The following is a 22673-nucleotide window of genomic DNA, read 5'->3' as shown; positions in this document are numbered from 1 at the left end:
CCTCACCAGTACTCTGAGGTATAGGTAATAGTATTACCTCCATTTTACTTGATGAGAAAACTAAAGCTTAGAGTTGTTAAATAACTTGTCCAAGGTCTTGAAACTCTGGAAAGTTGAAGAGCCAGATTTTAAATCTAGCTCTGTCTTACTGCAGAACCCATGCTTAACCAGCTAAGCACTAGGGTTCTGTAGTTGCTTCCCCAAACAATTGCAAATTATGGGTTATTGCTTTAATAGAGAGGGGGTGTTATGAAGAAATGAGACTGACTTGACAGGTTGCTTGATCCTCAGACATTCTCTCCTATGTAGTCACCTCTATTTTAAGATTTATGAGATTATCATTTCTAAAATTCCTAAAAGGAATTTAGGTACACATTCATAAACAATAACATTTTCATTGATTGAAGCTTTGTTTTCTCTTTTTATTTTAAAAATCGATAATCACATTATATAAAAAGATATACATTGAGAAATTTAGCTCTTACCCCTGCTGAAGTCCACTTTACTTCCCTATTCTGCCCCCACCTCCTTCTATGGTGATCACTTTTGTTAGTTGTTTATCTAACCAGTATTTCTTTATGTGGACATAAGCCAAAAAAAAAAAAGAAATAAAAGACAAGTTTCTCTCTTTCAAAGGTGCTTCAGTTCTTCTCTATCTGCTTCTAATTTTCAACAAGAAGGAAAATCTTATTAACAAAGTTTACTATTTTTCCGGGAGCTTTCCTGTATAGTTTCAACGCTTTTCTTTTGGGAAGCCTAATTATGTTTGACAACAGGACTTTCTGGTTCTAATTAATCGAGAAGGATGAATTACACCACATTACAGTATATTTGAAAATTATTCTTAGTAGAGAAAAGTACCCCCAAACTGAACAATCCCCTGATATATTCTGTGTTTGTATCTGATTTTGAAGGTATGGTATATACTGTGTAGCATTTATTAGAAAACAGAACTTGAATCTTTCTTATAAATATTGTCTATCTTCAGATAATTCCAATGGCTGACTTTCCTTTGTTCTTATTCATTGTAGTTGAGGCAGTCCCAGTCCTACTGCACAGACACAGAATGTCTTCAGGAATGTAAGTAATGATGGAACAGGAGGAGGCTTGGCATCGGGGGCAGAATTATAGGCCAGATAACTGAACATTTGTCAGAAATTATTCTTATACCTTGCTCTTTTTGGAAATATTTCTTAGTAATGTATGTAATGTATTTGCCACCTTTAAATATTTTGTTTTTTAATTTAAAAAATTGTTTTTCCCCCTTGCTTCTTAAACAACCGTTTATTGAAGAAAATTATAAAATCACAGATAGGAAAAAAGAAAAGGAAAAATATCAAGAATACTTTTCTGTAAAGATAACCAGTGTTGACAACTTGAGTGTATATGTTTAGACCTTTTTCTTGGCGAATATGTGTGTATTAGGGCATTTCTGACTGGCTGCACTGGAGCACCAAGGCATCTAGCACAAACCTCTCACTCTTTTCCTAGCATCTGTTTGCATCCATTGGCAGGCTTGGGAATTTCAAGAAGAGGAGGTCGTTTTTTCCCCAAAGTTTGGAAGCTTTAGAAGCATTTGGTGTTCATTCTTGTGATTCTGGACGTTAGCATTCCCATGAGGGCAGGGCAATGGGGAGGTTTCTCCACATGGATTTGTTACTAGTGGTGATGGTAAAGTGAGAGCTAGAGCAAGAAGAGGGAACCTACATGGTGAACGTAGCTGACAGGCTTGGTGGCCATTAAGTGAGAAATCCTTTTTCACGACACCCAGAAATAATTCAAGGGAGACTTTGAGGGAAACCAATAGCTAGCATTTAAGCTGGTCCAGTTTTGTGCCATAGTAATTGAATTGTAAAAAGGAAGTTATGACATTCACACTATGGTGGAGCCTGGCACAATTAGATTTTATATTCACTTACAAACGGGATACTTCATATGTATTAATTTTCAATACTATATTATGAATGTAACAACATATATTCATCTCTAGAATATTTACTAACTGAATAATATTCATTGTGGAGATGTACCTTGTTTAAATGATTCCCTTTGTTGGAATCTTGGGTTGCTAGTATATTTTTACTATTATAAACAGTGCTTGAACAAGCATCCTTTCTATGTACATTTTAAGGTTTTTGACATATTTAGCAAATTATATTTATTAGTAGGCTAGTGGCCTATACTTAATGTCTCTGAAGCTTTGCTTCACTGTATTATGTATTTGAAACTAAAACAGAACACACTAAGGTACCATTGTGAAGAGGCTTGTTATTATATGAATTCCTGGGTGAACTGGGTATCCAGTCAAATTCTGTAAATGTAATTTAGAAAAATAGGAGCTAGTTTAATGCCTAGCCCAAAGTAGAAATTTTGTCAGAACATAGTACATTGGTGGAACTGTGTAATAATATATATGCCTTCAAGACAGAATTAATGAGCAGAAATTGTATTAGAGTCCTGGGATGATTAGTGGCAGGCCTTCCACTCCAGATTTCTTTATGTTGCTTTTCCAGTAGCATTCATTAATTTATAGTGTGACCCTCTAATATGTAGCCCAGATTTTTGCCTCAGCAGGTAAACTAAAAACTTGCTCTTCTAGTTGGAATATAATCTTGTTGAATGTCTTTTGAGAAAACACATAGTTATTACATTTGTAGTATTTATGACACTTGAGCCAGCCCTCCCTGTAAACCGAAAATATTCTTATTTTTGTGAATGAAATGTCACTTCCTTAATCTAAGTGTAAAGCCTAAGGCTTGAATATTAAATTAGGCATATTGGCAGTGTGCCCCCCCCCCGCCCCGCTCTTTTATTTTTTTTATTTTTTTAATCTTCATTTTATTGAGATATATTCACATACCACGCAGTCATACAAAACAAATCGTACATTCGATTGTTCACAGTACCATTACATAGTTGTACATTCATCACCTAAATCAATCCCTGACACCTTCATTAGCACAAACACAAAAATAACAAGAATAATAATTAAAGTGAAAAAGAGCAATTGAAGTAAAAAAGAACACTGGGTACCTTTGCCTGTTTGTTTCCTTCCCCTATTTTTCTACTCATCCATCCATAAACTAGACGACGGGAAGTGTGGTCCTTATGGCTTTCCCAATCCCATTGTCACCCCTCATAAGCTACATTTTTATACAATTGTCTTTAAGATACATGGGTTCTGGGTTGTATTTGATAGTTTCAGGTATCCACCACCAGCTACCCCCATTCATTAGAACCTAAAAAGGGTTGTCTATATTGTGCGTAAGAGTGCCCACCACAGTGACCTCTCAGCTCCTTTTGGAATCTCTCTGCCACTGAAGTATCATTTCCATTCACATCCCCCTTTTGGTCAAGAAGATGTTCTCCATCCCACGATGCCGGATCTACATTCCTCCCCGGGAGTCACACTCCACGCTTCCAGGGAGATTCACTCCCCTGGGTACCTGATTCCAAATAGCGGGGAGGGCAGTGATTTCACCTTTCAAGTTGGCTTAGCTAGAGAGAGAGGGCCACATCTGAGCAACAAAGAGGCATTCGGGAGGAGGCTCTTAGGCACAATTATAGGGAGGCCTAGCCTCTCCTTTGCAGCAGCAGTCTTCCCAGGGCAAATCCTCTGGTAGAGGGCTCAACCCATCAAACCACCAGCCCCCTATGTCTGTGAGCACTTTAGCAACCATCGTGGTGGGGCAGGCCAGTACCCCTGCATTCTCCACCAGCTCCTCAAGGGGGCTCTGCCTATTTTTTTCCTTGTTTTTTTTTTTTTTTTTTTTTTTTTTTTTTTAAACTTTTTTTTTTTAAATCAACCGTATGAAAAATAAAAAAATTAAAAAAATTTAAAAAAACATGCAATAAAAGAACATTTCAAACAGACCATAAAAAGGGAGTAAGAAAAAGACAACTAACCTAAGCTAACTACTTTACTTCCAACATGTTCCTACTCTACCCCAAGAAAGTTACCTAATACAGCAACATTTCTGTGAACTTGTTCCTACTATACCCATTAGAAATTAACAGACCATAGTCATTCCTGGGCATTCCCAGAACGTTAAATTTACCCACGATAGCTTATCTGTTCTTATTGGAGTATTGTTCCCCCTTCCTTAATTACTCTCTATCGCTAGTTCCCCTACATTCTACATTATAAACCATTTGTTTTACATTTTTCAAAGTTCACATTAGTGGTAGCATATAATATTTGTCTTTTGGTGCCTGGCTTATTTCACTCAGCATTATGTCTTCAAGGTTCATCATGTTGTCATATGTTTCACGACATCATTCCTTCTTACTGCCATGTAGTATTCCATCGTGTGTATATACCACATTTTATTTATCCACTCATCTGTTGAAGGACATTTGGGTTGTTTCCATCTCTTGGCAATTGTGAATAATGCTGCTATGAACATTGGCTTGCAGATATCTGTTTGTGTCACTGCTTTCCTATCTTCCGGGTATATACCAAGAAGTGCAATCGCTGGATCGAATGGTAACTCTATATCTAGTTTTCTAAGGAACTGCCAGACTGACTTCCAGAGTAGCTGAACCATTATACAGTCCCACCAACAATGAATAAGAGTTCCAGTTTCTCCACATCCCCTCCAGCATTTGTAGTTTCCTATTTGTTTAATGGCAGCCATTCTGATTGGTGTGAGATGGTATCTCATTGTGGTCTTAATTTGCATCTCTCTAATAGCTAGTGGAGCTGAACATTTTTTCATGTGTTTCTTGGCCATTTGTATTTCCTCTTCAGAGAACTATCTTTTCATATCTTTTGCCCATTTTATAATTGGGCTGTCTGAACTATCATCATTGAGTTGTAGGATTTCTTTATATATGCAAGATATCAGTCTTTTGTCAGATACATGGTTTCCAAAATTTTTTTCCCATTGAGTTGGCTGCCTCTTTACCTTTTTGAGAAATTCCTTTGAGGTACAGAAACTTCTAAGCTTGAGGAGTTCCCATTTATCTATTTTTTCTTTCGTTGCTTGTGCTTTGGGTGGAAAGTCTAGGAAATGGCCACCTAATACAAGGTCTTTGAAGATGTTTTCCTACATTATCTGCTAGGAATTTTATGGTACTTTCTTTTATACTGAGATCTTTGGTCCATTTTGAGTTAATTTTTGTGTAGGGTGTGAGGTAGGGGTCCTCTTTCATTCTTTTGGATATGGATATCCAACTCTCCCAGCCCCATTTGTTGAAAAGACCATTATGAACCAGTTCAGTGACTTTGGGAGCTTATCAAAGATTAGTCAGCTATAGATCTGGGGGTCTGTCTCCGAATTCTCAGTCAGATTCCATTGATCTATATGTCTGTCTTTGTGCCGGTACCATGCTGTTTTGACAACTGTGGCTTTATAATAAGCTTCAAAGTCAAGGAGTGTAAGTCCTCCCACTTTGTTTTTCTTTTTTAGAGTGTCTTTAGCAATTTGAGGCATCTTCCCTTTCCAAATAAATTTGATAACTAGCTTTTCCAAGTCTGCAAAGTAGGTTGTTGGAGTTTTGATTGGGATTGCATTGAATCTGTAGATGAGTTTGGGTAGAATTGACATCTTAATGACATTTAGCCTTCCTATCCATGAACATGGAATATTTTTCCATCTTTTAAGGTCCCCTTCTATTTCTTTTAGTAGAGTTATGTAGTTTTCTTTGTATAGGTCTTTTACATCTTTGGTTAAGTTTATTCCTAGGTAGTTGATTTTTTTAGTTGCTATTGAAAATGGTATCTTTTTCTTGAGTGCCTCTTCAGTTTGTTCATTTCTAGCATATAGAAACATTACTGACTTATGTGCATTAATCTTGTATCCCGTTACTTTGCTAAATTTGTTTATTAGCTCTAGTAGCTGTATCATCTATTTCTCAGGGTTTTCCAGATATAAGATCATATCATCTGCAAACAATGACAGTTTTACTTCTTCCTTTCCAATTTGGATGCCTTTTATTTCTTTGTCTTGCCAGATTGCCCTGGCTAGCACTTCCAGCACAATGTTGAATAACAGTGCTGATAACGGGCATCCTTGTCTTGTTCCTGATCTTAGAGGGAAGGCTTTCAGTCTCTCACCATTGAGTACTATGCTGGCTGTGGGTTTTTCATATATGCTCTTTATCATATTGAGGAAGTTTCCTTCAATTCCTACCTTTTGAAGTGTTTCTATCAAAAAGGGATGTTGGATTTTGTCTAATGCTTTTTCAGCATCTATTGAGATGATCATTTGATTTTTCCCTTTTGTTTTGTTAATGTGTTGTAATACATTGATTGATTTTCTTATGTTGAACCATCCTTGCATGCCTTGAATGAACCCCACCTGGTCATGGTGTATGATTTTTTAAATGTGTCTTTGGATTCTATTTGCAAGTATTTTGTTGAGGATTTTTGCATCTATATTCATTAGGGAGATTGGCCAATAGTTTTCCTCTTTTGTAGCATCTTTGCCTGCTATTGGTATTAGATTGATGTTAGGTTCATAAAATGAGTTAGGTAGTGTTCCATTTTCTTCGATGTTTTGAAAGAGTTTAAGTAAGATTGGTGTCAGTTCTTTTTGGAAAGTTTGGTAGAATTCCCCTGTGAAGCATTTATTTGTGGGAAGTTTTTTAATGAGTGATTGGATCTCTTTGCTTGTGATTGGTTGGTTGAGGTCTTCTATTTCTTCTCTGGTCAGTCTAGGTTGTTCATATGTTTCCAGGAAATTGTCCATTTCCTCTGCATTATCCAGTTTGTTGCCATACAGTTGTTCATAGTATCCTCTTGTAATTTCTTTAATTTCTTCAGGATCTGCAGTAATGTTACCTTTCTCATTCATTATTTTGTTTATATGGGTTTTCTCTCTTTTTGATTTTGTCAGTCTAGCTAGGGGCTTGTCAATCTTGTTGATCTTCTCAAAGAACCAACTTTTGGTGTTATTTATCCTCTATTGTTTTTTTGTTCTCTATGTCATTTATTTCTGCTTTAATCCTTGTTATTTCTTTTCTTCTACTTGGTTTAGGATTGGTTTGCTGTTCATTTTCTAGCTTCTTCAGTTGATCCATTAGTTCTTTGATTTAGGCTTTTTCTTCCTTTTTAATATATGTGTTTAGTGCTATAAATTCCCCCCTCAGCACCACTTTTGCTGCATCCCATGGGTTTTGGTGTGTTGTGTTCTCATTTTCGTTCATCTCTATATATTTAGCAATTTCTCTTGCTATTTCTTCTTGAACCCACTGATTGTTTAGGAGTGTGTTGTTTAACCTCCAGGTGTTTGTGAATTTTCTAAGTCTCTGATGGTTATTGACTTCTAATTGTATTCCATTGTGGTCAGAGAATGTGCTTTGAATAATTTCAATCTTTTTGAATTTATTGAGCCTTGTTTTATGTCCCAGCATATGATCTAGTCTGGAGAAAGTTCCGTGAACACTAGAGAAGAATGTGTATCCTGGTGATTTGGGATGTAATGTTCTATATATGTCTGTTAAATCCAACTCATTTATCAGATTGTTTAGGTTTTCAGTTTCCTTATTGGTCTTCTGTCTGGTTGATCTATCTATAGGAGAGAGTGATTTGTTGAAGTCTCTCACAATTATTGTGGAAACATCCATTGCTTCCTTTAGTTTTGCCAGTGTTTCTCTCATGTATTTTGTGGCACCTTGATTGGGTGCATAGACATTTATGATTGTTATTTCTTCTTGTTGAATTGCCCCTTTTATTAGTATGTAGTGTCCTTTTTTGTCTCTCAAAACCTCCCTACATTTAAAGTCTATTTTATCTGAGATTAATATTGCTACACCTGCTTTCTTTTGGCTGTAGCTTGCATGAAATATTTTTTTCCATCCTTTCGCTTTCAATTTCTTTGCGTCCCTGTGTCTAAGATGAGTCTCTTGTATGCAACATATTGATGGTTCATTTTTTTTGATCCATTCTGCGAATCTATATCTTTTAATTGGTGAATTTAATACATTTACAGTCAACGTTATAACCGTGAAGGCATTTCTTGAATCAGCCATCTTATCCTTTGGTTTATGTTTGTCATATATATTTTTCCCTCTCTCTATTAATATCCTTTAATGTACCCATACTGAATCTCTTTAGTACTGAACCTTTCTCCATGTGTCTCTCTCCTTTCTTTGTTTCTCTGTCTGTAGGGCTCCCTTTAGTATCTGAAGTAGGGCAGGTCTCGTTAGCAAATTCTCTCAGCATTTGTTTGTCTGTGAAAAATTTAAGCTCTCCCTCAAATTTGAAGGAGAGCTTTGCTGAATAAAGTATTCTTGGTTGGAAACTTTTCTCACTCAGAATTTTAAATATATCATGCCACTGCCTTCTCGCCTCCATGGTGGCTGCTGAGTACTTACTACTTAGTTTTATGCTGTTTCCTTTGTATGTGGTGAATTGCTTTTCTCTTGCTGCTTTCAGAACTTGCTCCTTCTCTTCCATATTTGACAGTGTGATCAGAATATGTCTCGGAGTGGGTTTATTTGGATTTATTCTATTTGGAGTTTGCTGGGCATTTATGATTTGTGTATTTATGGCGTTTAGAAGATTTGGGAAGTTTTCCCCAACAATTTCTTTGAATACTCTTCCTAGACCTTTACCCTATTCTTCCCCTTCTGGAACACCAATGAGTCGTATATTTGGGCGTTTTATATAATCTATCATATCCCTGAGGTCCATTTCGATTTTTTCAAATTTTTTTCCCCATTTTTTCTTTTGTGCTTTCATTTTCCATTCTGTCATCTTCCAGGTCACTGATTCGTTGTTCAGCTTCCTCTAGTCTTGTACTATGAGTGTCCAGAACCTTTTTAATTTAGTCAACAGTTTCTTTAATTTCCATAAGATCATCTATTTTTTTATTTAGTCTTGCAATTTCTTCTTTATGCTCTTCTAGGGTCTTCTTCATGTCCTTTATATCCTGTGCCATGCTCTTCTTCATGTCCTTTATATCCCGTGCCATGGTCTTGTCGTTCATCTTTAGTTTTTTGATTAGTTGCTCTAGGTACTGTGTCTCCTCTGATCTTTTGATTTGGGTGCTTGGGCTTGGGTTATCCATATCGTCTGGTTTTTTCATATGCTTTAAAATTTTCTGTTGTTTTCGGCCTCTTGGCATTTGCTTAACTTGATAGGGTTTTTTTAGGATTTGTAGACCAATTGAAATCCTTATCTCTAATTTGTCTGATCTACAGCTTCGTGGTGTACACTTTCTCTAACTAACCAGCAGGTGGCATCCATGAGCCACCTGTTCCCCTCAAGCCAGTTCTGCCCTGCTTTGCATTTGTGGTGAGTGGGGGTGTGAGTCTTGTGGGGTCCAATTGATGTACCAAGCTTGCATGTGTAGTTGGTATTGCCTGCCCTGTACATGGGGCATGTGTCTGGGCAGTCAGGGAGGGGGGGCAGCTCTAACAATCAAATCTCCCTGGTGTTCCTGGGGTTTTAAAGCTGCTGCAATAGTCTAATCTTTCAGTTCAGTCCTGCCAATTCGTCTCTGCCACTGACCCACAAGTCCTTGGTATGGCCCCTGAGACTTGAGAGTGGGTCCCTCTTCCAGGCCGTGCACCCCCTGGTCCTCTGTTGAGGGATGACTGTGCTATGTCACAGGTGAGTGCCGTCCCCCCAGGGCGGTTCTGGGCTGCAGGGTTGTGTAAGGAGGCTCCCGGTCTGCTGAGCGGATGCCCCCCTTTTCTTGGGAAGTTGCGGTGTTTAGTGAATTTTCTCAGCCACTGGATTATTGCCTTTTGTCTCAGAGTTCTCTTAGTTCTGCTTTTGTCTTGACCTGCCCAAATTGCAAGTCTTTGAGGCTTTCTGTATTGGGCTTCTTAGAGTAATTGTTTTAGAAAAAGGAATAAAAACAAAAAAGATTTAAAAAAAAAAAGGGGCCCTCCTTGCAGATCTAATGGATTATTGAAATGCTAAGAGACAAAGTGATTAGGGCCATTAAGGAAAAGTCCAGGGGGCAGAGAGATCTTTTTTTCTTCGGAATTTGCATATTAGCCTCAGGGCCTGAGCTCTGCCCTTCCCCTTTGTATGTTCACCAGAACTCCAAAAGCCTCCGCTTTTCTTTTTGGGCTTTTCTTGCTGTTTCTTGCTATCCCTATCTCCTCTCTGCTGGGCTGGCTACTCTCAGATTCTCTGGTGTCCGGTCTCAGTCTGTGTATGATTGGAGTTTGGATCAGTAGAATGAGTGTCCGATAAGAGCCGCCACTGCAGTTCTCCCTCCTCATTCCCAGCACTGACGGCCCCTCCTCCCATGGGACTGTGCCTGGCAGGGAGGGGCGCGGGTCCCCTGGCCGCAAAAACTTACAGATTTCGCTGATCTCATTAGTTCAATGTGTTCATGAGTGTTATATGAAGTATGCCCAAAGTCAAATTACTCTGCGGTGTCCAGTCCACGCAATTCTGGCTTTCTGCCTACTTTCCTGGAGGAGTAACTAAAACATACACCTCACCAATCCGCCATCTTGCCCCACCCCACTCTATCTTTCTTATATGATGATTACAGCTCTATTTTGTACATTTCATTGTTTTAGAACCATACTTAATTATTATATGTGAAGTGATGTGAAATGTCATTTATTCCTTTAGTCATAAAACAAGCTGCCAGATATATTTAAAATTGTTAATGTTGTTTTGTTTAGGTGATTGTTAAGGTGATTTTTCTTATTCTTCTTGGTAGTTCTCTGACATTTTTATGTTGATTATTTCTCTAGCTGAAACTCTTCCCTTGACATTTCTAATGCTTAGCATGCAACTTGCAACCTGTTTCTTCCTGATAAATCACAATCTTGAGAATTTTTCTATTCTTAACCTTTAACTAATAACTTAATCCTAATTCAGTATTTTTCAAATCTCTGTCTATCCCTTTTTCCTCTTTCTGCCCCAGTCCCAGCTTTCCAACTGCATTTGATCTTTCTGATGCTGCCTGTCTGTCTCCTTGACTTCTTCTTTTTTTTAATACAATTTTATTGAGATATGTTCACATACCAGATAATATTCCAAAGTGTACAATCAGTGGTTCACGGTATCATCATATAGTTGTGCATTCATCACCATTTTTATTACTCCAAAAAAAAAAAATTAGAATAAAAATAAAAAACAACACCCCAAACATCCCATGCCCCTTATTCCCCCTCCCATTGTTTATTTATTTTTGTCTTTATTTTCTTACTCATCTGTCCATACACTGGATAAATGGAGTGTCAGTCACAAGGTTTTCACAATTACATTCACACCGTAAAAGCTATATAGTTATACAGTCATCTTCAAGAATCAAGGCTACTGGATTACAGTTCCTCATTTCCAGGTATTTCTTTCTAGCTACTCTAATATATTAAAAACTAAAAAGGGGTATCTATATAATGCATAAGAATAGCCTCCAGAATGACTTCTCGACTCTATTTGAAATCTCTCAGCCACTGACGCTTTATTTTGTTCATTTCTCTTCCCCATTTTGGTCCAAGAAGGCTTTCTCAATCCCATGATGCCAAGCCAGGCTCATCCCCAGGAGTCATGTCCACGTAGGAGGGAGGGCAGAGGGGACTTAGAGAGAGAGGCCACATCTCAACAACAAAAGAGGGTCTCTGGGGGTGACTCTTAGGCATAATTATAAGTAGGCTTAGCTGCTCTGTTGCAGAAGTAAGTTGCATAAGAGCAAGCCCCAAGATTGAGGGCTTGGCCTATTAAATTCAGTAGTCCCCAGTGCTTAAGAGAGTATCCGGAGTTCCCCAGCTGGGGAAGTTGAGTATTTCCATATTTTTCCCCATTCCCTCAAGGAGGTTTGCAAATACTTTTTTATTCTCTGCCCAGATTATTCTGGGATGTATTGGGGCATCACACTAACCTGTGCAAACCAACAGGATTTCATTCCCTATTCAAGGTTCCATGTAATTATGGTGTTCAAATAAACTGACCATACAGGTTAAATAGATAGTGTGCTACAGAAGACATAAATTTCGCACCAAATAAATATCTCTTCCTTTGATCTCACATAGAAGTTGAAGTTTTAAAACACAGTCAATGTCATCCTTTACCCTTTAGTCTGATTTGCCTTAGTCTTAACCAGATCAGCTTCATTCATATCTCTAATTGAAGTCTGCTCTCTTTTTCAGCTTTTTTAACAGTTTGGTATATGGGGTAATGCTGACTTTCTTATCTGCGTAACTCTAGCTCTGAGTCACAGGTGTCACACAAATACACAAATTTCACACAGAAGTTGGAGTTTCAAAATACAATAAAAATCATCCTTTACCCTGTCTTTTAATTTACCTTAGTCCTAACCAAGTCTGTTTCATTCGTATCATCTGTAATTGAAGTCTCATCTCTTTTTCAGCTTTGTTAACAGTTGCTGTATAGAATAATACTGACTTACAGAGCTGCTGAACTTTAATTTGGGTCACACAGATACCCAAATTTCCAGTGAATGACCAGGTTATACACAAGGAGCTCAGCATCTCAGAATTTAGAAATAACCATAACAACTCAGGAATAGATGTGACCGCTGTAAAAGGTTATAATCTAGATACTTTTACAGTAAGTCTTCCCCTGACAACCTGTGCTCTCGAATTCAGTTCTCATTTTGCACATTATGTTTAGTCTATATTAGTGAGGTGTTGCAGTATTTGTCTTTTCATTTCTGGCTTATTTCACTCAACATATTGTCCTCAAGGTTCATTCACCTAGTTTAATGCCTCACAATCCCCTGACCTCTGAACCTAGAGTATCCCAGGACTCAGTCCTTAGCCCTTTTCCATTTTGATATTCCTGTGGTGATCTCATCTGGTCTCATGGCTTTTTGTGTGTATTCTCATCACTGTCTTCTGGGCATCTCTACTGGGATATCTCACAGGCACCTCAAACTCAACATCTTCAGAATTGAGTTTCTGATTCTCTCTGCTAGATTTGCTTGTCCTTTCCCATACCAGTCAATGGCAGTTCCACTCTTCTGGAAATCATCCATGGCTTCTCTTTCTCTCACACTCTGCATCAATCTATTAGCAAACACTACTTCCAATATATATCCAAAATTCTGCCACTTTTCACCACCCCCACTATCTCATCCCTGTTCTAAGCCATCATCATCTCATATTGATTATTACAATAGCTTCCTAACAGTCTCCTGTTTCTCCTGTTTGCCCCCTTTCTCGAAAACACAACAACCAGAGTGGTCTTGTCAAAATGAGAGTTACATCTTGTCTTTTGTTGCTGTTGTTCCAAACTTTCCAATTTTCCTGTTTCATGCAAAATAAAAGCTAAGGTTCTTCTTATGACCTCTGACTATATGATCTGGCTCCTGTTACTTTTCTGACCTACTCTCCTCCTTATACCCCACCCTACTGCTGAATCAGGAGCATTTGCTGCCCCTTCCACCCAAATGCTCTTTCAGATATAGCCTCCCAGCTCACTCCCTCACTCCCTTCACGTTTTTACTCTGAAGTTACCTTCTCAGTGAGGCCTCCCTGGAACCCCTGTCCAAAATTTCAGTTGTTTCCCACACCCCATTCTACTTCCTTGCTTTATTTTTTCCCTTTAGCACCTAACTCTATCAACTATATATTTACTTATCTTGTTTATGTTAGTCCCCATTGTAAACTCATTGAGGTCAGCGATTTCCTTTTTGGGGGGTGGGGGTGGGAGTTGTCTTTTCAGTTATCTTCTATATCTTTAGCACCAAACCAGTAGTTTCCCTAAATCCTTATTTCTCGGTTCAAACCTTGTCTTTTACTGTTTGACATCTCCTTGTTTCATTCCCTATATCTAGTAGTCACTAAGTTCTGTTGTTATATTATTGTAGGAATCAGCCATTTGAAGAGCACTTCTGTGCCTTTCATAGAACCTCCTTTAAAGACATAGTTCATTTTTCTCCTATCTAATAGACTCTCACATTAAAGTTTATTGCAGCATTGTTTGTAATGACCAGAAGCCTATAATTAAAATTCTTAATTACAAGCTTAGAAATTCTATCAGTAATTTCCGCTTTTTAAAAATGTAAATATTGAAACAAATAGGGGAATTGGTATTAATTTGGAGTATCTTTTATGATAAGCAATATGTAAACTTTAACCACACAAGTCTCTGTAGTGTTGTAAATATGAAACATACCCTTAGGGTTCCATAGAATCGTAAAGTTGGAAGAGACTTTGTTGGTACTTAGACTTTTTTGTGTGTATGTGTGTGCAGTAGAACTGAAAACAAAAGAAAGGATGCTGTTTATTTAGGCTGTCTTTTCCTAAAAAACAAATCAACAAACAAACCCCCACTAAACTGGCATGAACTCTAGGACACCTCAAAAAACACAATTTGAAAGTAGTAAAATAGCATGGGATCACCTGTGACTCCTCATTCGTCAAATTCTTTTGATTTCATATTTTTAATATCTCTTTTGTACTGTTCCCTCCATCTCTGCTTCTACCAGTGATACTTTAGTTATGTCCTCATTATCAGTTGTTTTCTCTATGACTTTAAACTCTTACTTGGTCCCCCAGCTTCCAAATTCATTTCTCTAACAGTGGCACCATGGTTATCTCCCTAAAATTCAGACCAAATGATGACATTTCCCCAATTAAAAGGTTTAGTGTCATCCTCTTTCTCCATCACTTGTAATAGGTTTTCTGGTTTGCTAAAGCTGCCTTTATGTAAAATACCAGAAATGGATTCACTTTTATAAAGGGGATTTATTAGGTTACAAATTTACTGTCCTAAGACCATAAAAGTGTCCAAACTAAGGCATCAACAAGAGGATATCTTCACTGAAGAAAGGCCAGTGGCGTTTGGAACACCTCTGTCTGCTGGAAAGGCATGTGGCTGGCGTCAGCTGATCCTTTGTTCCTGGGTTCTGGTTTCAAAATGGCTTTTTCCAAACTGTCTCTGGCCTTTTGTCTCTTTTAGCATTTCCCTCTCAGCTCTTGTGCATTTTTGCTTGTTCTCCCCGGGTATTTCTCTCTAAACATCTGGGGGTCCTCTCTTCACTTCTCTGAGGCAAACTCTGGGCTTCATCTCTTAGCTTAGCTTCTGTTCCAGTTTGCTTATGCTGCCGTTATGCAAAATACCAGAAATGGATTGGCTTTTATAAAGGGGGTTTATGTGGTTACAAACTTACAGTCTTAAGGCCATAAAGTAGTGTCCAAGGTGAGGCATCAACAATAGGTACCTTCACTGGAGAAAGGCCACTGGCGTCCGGAAAACCTCTGTTAGCTGGGAGGACACGTGGCTGGCATGCGCTTGCTCCCAGGTTGCGTTTCAAAATGGCATTCTCCAAATGTGCTCTTGGGGTGTTTTGTCCTCTCTTAGCTGCAGCTATTCCAAAACATCACTCTCAGTTGCTCTCTGCTCCTTCTGTCTGCAAACTCTTTACATGGCTCCAGTGATTTAATTCAGACTCACCCTGAATGGGGGGAGTAACACCTCCATGGAAATTATCCAATCAGAGTTCTTGCCCACAGTTGATTGAGTCACATCTCCATGGAAACACTCAATCAAGAGGTTCCAATCTAATCAACACTAATATGTCTGCCCCCACAAGATTGCATTAAAGAATCTAGGGGACAAAATATATACAAACCAGCACAGCGTCTCCAAACGTCTTTCTGTCTGCATCTCCAAGCATCTGGGTCCGTGTCAGCTCTTAGTTTCTCCCAGGGGCAAACTTTGAATTACATATCTTAGCCTCTCTCCAAAAATGTCTCTCTCAGCTTCTCTGAGCACTCTAAAAGGACTCCAGTAAGCTAAGCAAGACCCACCCTGAATGGGTGGATTCACACCTCCATGGAAATAATATAATCAGAGTTCCCACCCACAGTTGGGTTGGTCACATCTCCATGGAAACAGCCTAATCAAAAGGTCCCACCTAACAAGGTTGGATTAAAAGATCATGGCTCTTCTGAGGCCCATGACAGCTTCAAACTGGCACAATAGGTATATTTACTCTGAAGCAGTATAGAACAGGTCTGCTCATTCTTCTGAAAAGACTACCTGGTAGATAATGAGTTGTACAGATACCAGCTCTATGGCTAAGTGAATTTTGGAATAAATTGGTTTGAAAATGTATAGCTCTACTGAGGATAATATAATTACTGTATATGATAAAAATTACAGTTTTAAAGCCTACTGGTCCAGTGTCCACTTTCACTACTGTTCTGTATTTATTTTTCCCATGGACACCTATAAAAGTTTATAGACATAATCTCTCAGAATCTGCCAGCTCTTAGAGCCCCCTACTCTTCCAGTATATGTAGCTTCATTGTGAATAATCAATTTGGAATCTTTATTTGGAATGTCCTGACCATTGTCTGTACTCACATTTGCTTATGACCAAAGATTTAAGTAAAACAGGGACATTATATTTTGGTACACAGAGTCTTTTTTACATTTTTATGATTTGACATCTTTCCAGACCATAGAGTGAAAAGTGCTTAACTTCGTAAAGCAAATAATTCCTAGATAGCTCCTAGTGAGGGAACATATTTTGTATTCCCATGTGATGGTATTCTTTAATGTTTGTAAGCGTCAAAAAGTTATCACAATAAAAACTACAGTGGTGAGGTCTTTTAAAAGGTCCATTCATTTATCTAAACTGACTCTAAAATGGCTGTTTGTAATATTTGTATTTATTAGTTTTTTTCAGTGACAGAGAATTTGAGTAGCATACTTTCCAAGGCCAGGCCAACTCTGCTTTTCTTTGTCTTCATGTATGAGAGAGTCTTGTCATAGGGACTGTGAGTAAAGAGAAAGCCTACAGTGACCCCTCTTATCCCTGTTCCTAGAGATTTCAAGTTCTCTGCATCAATTTGGATACCCCAGTGTCTTCAGGCCCAAGATTTCTTAGGGCTACTTTTGTGATTGTTTGTTTAATTCAATATATTTATTTAATTTTTTACATATGGTTAAAAAATAAAGTTAGTATATGTATTAGGATACTCTCAGGAAACAGAACTGACAGGAGATATATGTAAATATTACTAGATTTTTATAAGAATTGTCTCACATGACTGTGGGGATGGGCAAGTCCAGATACCATAGGGCAGGACACAAGCCAGGAACTCTGATGAAGATTTCCGGTGAATTCCCCAGGAAAAGTTGACTGGTTGAAGTAGAGATGGAAACTCTCTTCTGACTGCTGAAATCATCACTTCTTTTAAAGTCTTCCACTGATTGGATGAGACTCATTGTTGGAGGCAGTCTCCTCTGTTAATTGTAGATGCAATCAGCCATAGATGCAATCAACTTACTGATGATTTAAGTCCACAGAACACCTCACAGTAACCATAAAGCTAGTGCTTGCTTGACCAAACAACTGGACACCGTAACTTGGCCAAGTTGACACATGAACTTAACCATCACAGTATGCAGTGAAAAGTTTTCTACTTAGGTGCCCCTGCCTATCCAATTCCCATCCCTAAGTATTAGTAGCTTTCTATGTATCTTTCCAGATATGCATGTAGAAGCAAATATAAATATATATTATCTGCCCCCCTTTCTTTTTATGTACTGTTCTTCACCTTGCTTTTTTTTCAATCAAAAAAAAAGCATACCTCATATAGTTTTGCTCAAAATTTTGTATAGCTTCCTAGTATTGCATTGTACTGACATACTATAATTTATTAATCAGGCATTGTTGGTAGACATTTAAGTTTGTTTTCAGTATTTCTTTGTTTAAATAAATTTGCATATGTGATGTACATTCAAGAGCTGATTTTAATTTCATGGGCTCTACCAAGTTGTTCAACTTTAAATCAGTTCCTCCATTATCCTTTATTCTAAGATGGGCCTTGAATTATTGGAGAATAATAGAGAAATGATCTTATCAAACCTTGGAGGTCAGGAAAACTATATCCATTTAGCCTTTTAAGTAGAGAAATTCTACAGCATACTATTACCCTTCAGAAATTTTAGAGGCATCTTTTTTTTAAATGCAATTCTATTGAGATATATTCGCACACTGTAAAGCCATCTGTAGTATACAATCAGTGGCTTCCAATATTGTCACATAGCTGTGCATTCACCATGATCAGTTTTAGAACATTTTCATTATTAGAGGGATCGTTAACTTCTTTTTCTTCCTCCTCCCACCACCAATTCAATTTAGTCACCAAGTGTTGTGCTTTTTCCCTCTTGTTGACATTTGTATTTTTCCCTTTTCCATTCCCTCTTCGCTATCTTATCCAACTTAGTTATTCACAATAGAAATCTGTCTGCCCTCTGATTGATCCTAATACTGGCAATGGCTAATGTAATTAGTATGAATACTTTACTGTGTACCTCACACTGTGGGACTGCTTTTCATGTAATGACCATTTTAATCCTCAAAACTACTCTATAAGGCATAGAGATGAAACAGCTAAGAGGTGGTAGAGTAGAACAGCTATGCAAATGGTCCCTGTTCTTAACAAGTTAATGACCTACTTAGAGACAGGAAACCATTCCTTTAAGCTAGAAATGCTACGCTAGCCCAGAGAAGCGAAGAGTTGGCTGGAGGATGGAGAAGATTTTTATGTAAGAGAGAGAGAAGTAGGATATAGTGAATAAGTGGTGGTATCAGAGCATTTCAGATAGGGGAATAGAATGAACATCCCAGAAAAAGGACTGAGTTTGAGTAGTTGGCAAATGCTGCCAACTCAAATAGCACTGAACTGTTGCATCAGATTTATTTGGAAAGCTTTTAACAAATATTGTTGGGTTTTGACCTCACTCTTAAGTTTCTGTTTTAGGTGGTCTGAAGCAGGGCCTTAGAATCTGTGTTGTGGATCTTGTCACAGGCTACTGTGATGCTAAGCCAGGTCAGGGAACCATTGGATAAAGAAGGAGGAGTGTGTTGGGTGTGACTAGAACAGAAGATACATTTTCTGATAAGTGGTAAGAGCTAAGATTAGATTAGTGGGGCTAACTCATACACGGAAAAGCCGGGCTAAGGAGTTCAAAGTTGAAGCAGTAGGCAGTAGAAAGTGAGTCATTAAGTTGACCAACAGAAAGATGTGTTTATAGACTATGTTTTAGGCAGACTCTTCTGGCTGCAAAATGCGGGAAGGAATGGCTGCAAACCAAGCTAGGAGACAGCTACAGGGAACAGTCATACTATACAATGAAACTTTTAAAAAGGGATGGACATTTTGTCAGGGTTGCTTTGTCCACAAATATAAGTTGGTGCATTTGGAAAATGAAGTTTGACTCTCTGAAGCTCCAGAATCTTTAAAAAATTAAGGGATTTGCCATAAATTAATGGTAACTAAAAAGTACACATAAATACTAAAATATAAAACATTTTGTGCCCCCTCCCTCCAATAAATACATAAATAAATAAATAAGGGACTCACTCTCCAAATTGAGGAACATAAGATTTGATGTTGGGTTTACACTTCTGGCCTCTACAGCTAATACAACATTTTATTTCTGAGAGAGAAGGGTACTATAGGAAGTGATAGCGTATAGAAGGCACAGTTATCCTTCCTTGACTAACTTTGGGTAAACTAGTTAGAAGTTTGTTTATCAAAATCCTATTTAAATCTGTATTTTCTAATTTTATCTTCTCTCCCCTTCCCCATCCCCTTCCCATCTCCCTTTCCCTCCCCTTTACCCTTTCTCTTTTGAAAAAAAGTTTGATACTCCCCTTTACCCTTTCTCTTTTGAAAAAAAGTTTGATACTTCCAGGGCAGTTTTAAAAATAATACTAACCCCGTACGGAAAACTCCAACATACCCCACCTCCCCAGGTTCCCAGGTTCACCACACAGATAAGAATGTCCCGTCTTCCCTAGGAAACAGTTTCCTCGGATGCCGGGCATTGCACTATGTGTAGAACAGCCAGCAATCCCTTGTCCCAGGAAGCATGAACTTGACTGCTGTCCCACAGTATTATGTAGGTGACCTCTGTATGCCACCTTCTACACACAGAACAAGTTCTGGGATGGTGAGTCCCTCAGGCCACCATCACACAGATCAGGCCTGGCATATGTGCTTCCAGTATGAGTATGTGCACGAGGATTATTCTGCTCCCTTTGGAACTGGGATGGGGAATCTGCACTGGGAGTGTGGGCCTGTCCTGGCATAGCTGGTGAGGGGTCATCCAGGATTCCACAGAATCCTACCACTTTTAAGTAGTTTTTCTCTTGATTTGGGGTGTACACTGTTACTGCAGCCCTTTAACTGTTTTCTAGAGCTTTGAGAAAGATATTTCTGCCAAGTCCTCAGGTGTTCAAAGCTGCTATGGAGGGACAGAGGCCTGAAGCCTCTCACTCCACCATCTTGACTGGGGCTGTTGTCAACTCAATGCTACTATTTTTAAGTTGCCCTTGATTATGTGCTCACCCTGTTACTGAAATCTTTTCATTTTCCAGAGCTTTGAGAGATTTGTTTCTGCTACTTCTTGCTGGTTGTTCAAATCTTCTGTGGGAGGACAGCCTTGGAGCATCTCACTCCACTATCTTCCTCAGGGCCTACAATTATTTCTTTAAGTCTGAGGTGGGGTTTAGGCATCTGCACTTTTCAGGAGCTGCCAGATGACTCTGATATGCACCGTATTTTAAGAACTATTAATGTAAAGGGGAAAAGAACTATTGATGTAGTCAAACAGAGGAGTCTGGGCTAGATGTGAATTTAGGTGAGGTCTACATACAGAATGGTATTGAAGCCTCAGGTGAGGATGAGAGTACATAGACCAGGAAGGGAACCTAAAATTGACCATGAAGAATTCCAGAATTTAAAGGCCAGGAATAGGAAAATGAGCATGCAAGGAGTGGCCAAAATTTTCAAAGAAAGCAAGGCAATGGTAATGTCACAGATGACAAAGGAAGAAAGTAGTTCAGAAAAGAGAGAATGGTCATGGAAAACAAGAACTAAAAATTACCCATTTTACCGAGGAGTGTCAGTTTCACGGGTGACGTTTTCAAGAGCTGTTTGAATTATCGTGGAAGTAGAAACCAGTTTGAGGAGTGAGTGGAGGTAGTGAAATGTAGATAGAAAATGTGGACAACTCTCAAGATGTTAGCTTTGATGATGAGAATAGAGATAGGGTGATAGCTGGAGAGGGAATGGGATTAAGGAAGGGATTTTTGTTTTTTCAAATAGGGGAGAAATTTGATGATGTTGAAATGCTTACGGATTGACACCAATGGAGAAGGGGAAATTGAACAACAGGAGAGAGGATAATGAATAGAGTAGTATGACTGCAGGAGTGATGGGATCCAAAGTTCAAGTGGAGAAACTGTTCTTAATTACAAAGTGGGAGCATTTAGTATTACAGGAGGGAAAGGATAGATATTGGATATGAAAAAATAGAATGTTGTTGATTGATGATACAAGTAATACGATTTCGGTGATCCGGAATACTACTTTAGCAATTAATGGGGAAATGACAGGGGTTGAAACAGAGACTTCATTCCTATCTAGCCTACCCTTGGGCCGGCTCAGCTCTTGACTTTGTCTCCTTTTGGTCACTAGCCCTTTGGCCCTAGCAATGCCACCCATCCCTTCCCTTTTTTGGGAGGGAGCCACAGGTCCATAGACCTCAGTGTAAGTCATCAACCTATTTTCAACATCTTATCTGGATTTTCTGCTATTTTTTCCTGAAGCTTGGAGACCAAAAACAAAATAGTTGTAGTCTTTTGTTTGCTTTTTTCTGTTGAACTATAGTCACACTATTATTTTTAAGGCAGATACAGCAAATTTTCCCTGTATTTTTTCTTTGTTTTGTCCATAATTGTCCAAATGTTTCCTATTCAGAAGTTTCAAGAATATATGAACATTAGTATTTAATGAAAACTTAGTTTTACTATGCTATGTTTCTTCTTTAAAAGTGAAATGTTTATTCATTAACATTAGGAATTCTTTTTTGTCTATTAATCTCAAGTTTCTGATTACATTTCACATTTTTGCTTTTTGTATGAATAATCGTCAATTTTATAATTATGGCAGTAATTAACACAAGCCACACACTTAAGAGTTTCTACTAATATAAAATATCATGTAGAATATTTTCTTTAAAGGAAAGCCAATTGAAAAATTATATCAGTGTTCTCAGAGTAGATAGCGTAAATGATATGCATTTAGTAGAAATATATTTTAAGAATAGCTACCTAAAGTGACTTAAAAATATTTTAGGTAAACTTTCTTCCATTGATGGTTGTAAAGATACTGATAATTACAAAATTTATAATTTGTAAAAAGAATGAAAGTTTAGTTTATTTAAATTTTGAAACAATAAATACTTTAAAAAATTCATCGTAATTGAAATTTAGTCATGTATATTCATTGTTTCATCATATACTTGTAAGTTTGTCATTTGTAAGGCATTAACTATTTCTGTCATTTCTGCTAGGCATATAATCTTTGTGAAGTATTTGGAGGTTTATACATGATAAAAATATTTTATCCTTTTGACCTCTACATTTTTTTTTTTTAATTTTTATTGTGGAAATATATAGAGGGCATAAGACTTCCCATTTTCAAACAGTTGCAGTCTTGAAATACTATCTTTTCTAGAAATCTTATGTTCTGTGATTTTCATTTCTGACAGTTGAGTTTTCTGATAAAATTAATACCAAGTGTGCATTTTATTTATTAGACATCTGTAAGCTTATATCACGGGCCAGGCACTTATTCAGAATTAAATAAGACATGGCTGCTTCAAGAAGCTTGGGAAAAACTGATAACTCCTGACATGCACATGTGTGCAGACCGTGTACACACACACACACTTGATTTTTTTCTCTTGATAAATGCATAGACTT

At 37.9% G+C, this 22673-nt stretch overlaps 1 protein-coding gene across 3 annotated transcripts in view; it reads left to right on the top strand.

The window, feature by feature from the left end:
* SMIM14 (small integral membrane protein 14) overlaps nucleotides 1-22673 on the top strand; it is a 97225-nt gene that overhangs the window by 69162 nt on the left and 5390 nt on the right. For all 3 annotated transcript variants that reach the window (XM_037829621.1, XM_037829620.1, XM_037829622.1), the window contains one exon: nucleotides 1032-1080. In XM_037829621.1, coding sequence (XP_037685549.1) covers nucleotides 1032-1080 — 49 coding nt within the window. The remainder of the gene's footprint in view (nucleotides 1-1031; nucleotides 1081-22673) is intronic.

Source organism: Choloepus didactylus, chromosome 3 (genome assembly GCF_015220235.1).
Source record: "Choloepus didactylus isolate mChoDid1 chromosome 3, mChoDid1.pri, whole genome shotgun sequence".
In the NCBI taxonomy this organism is placed as follows: domain Eukaryota; kingdom Metazoa; phylum Chordata; class Mammalia; order Pilosa; family Megalonychidae; genus Choloepus; species Choloepus didactylus.
This window is presented reverse-complemented; position numbering and strand designations above follow the sequence as displayed.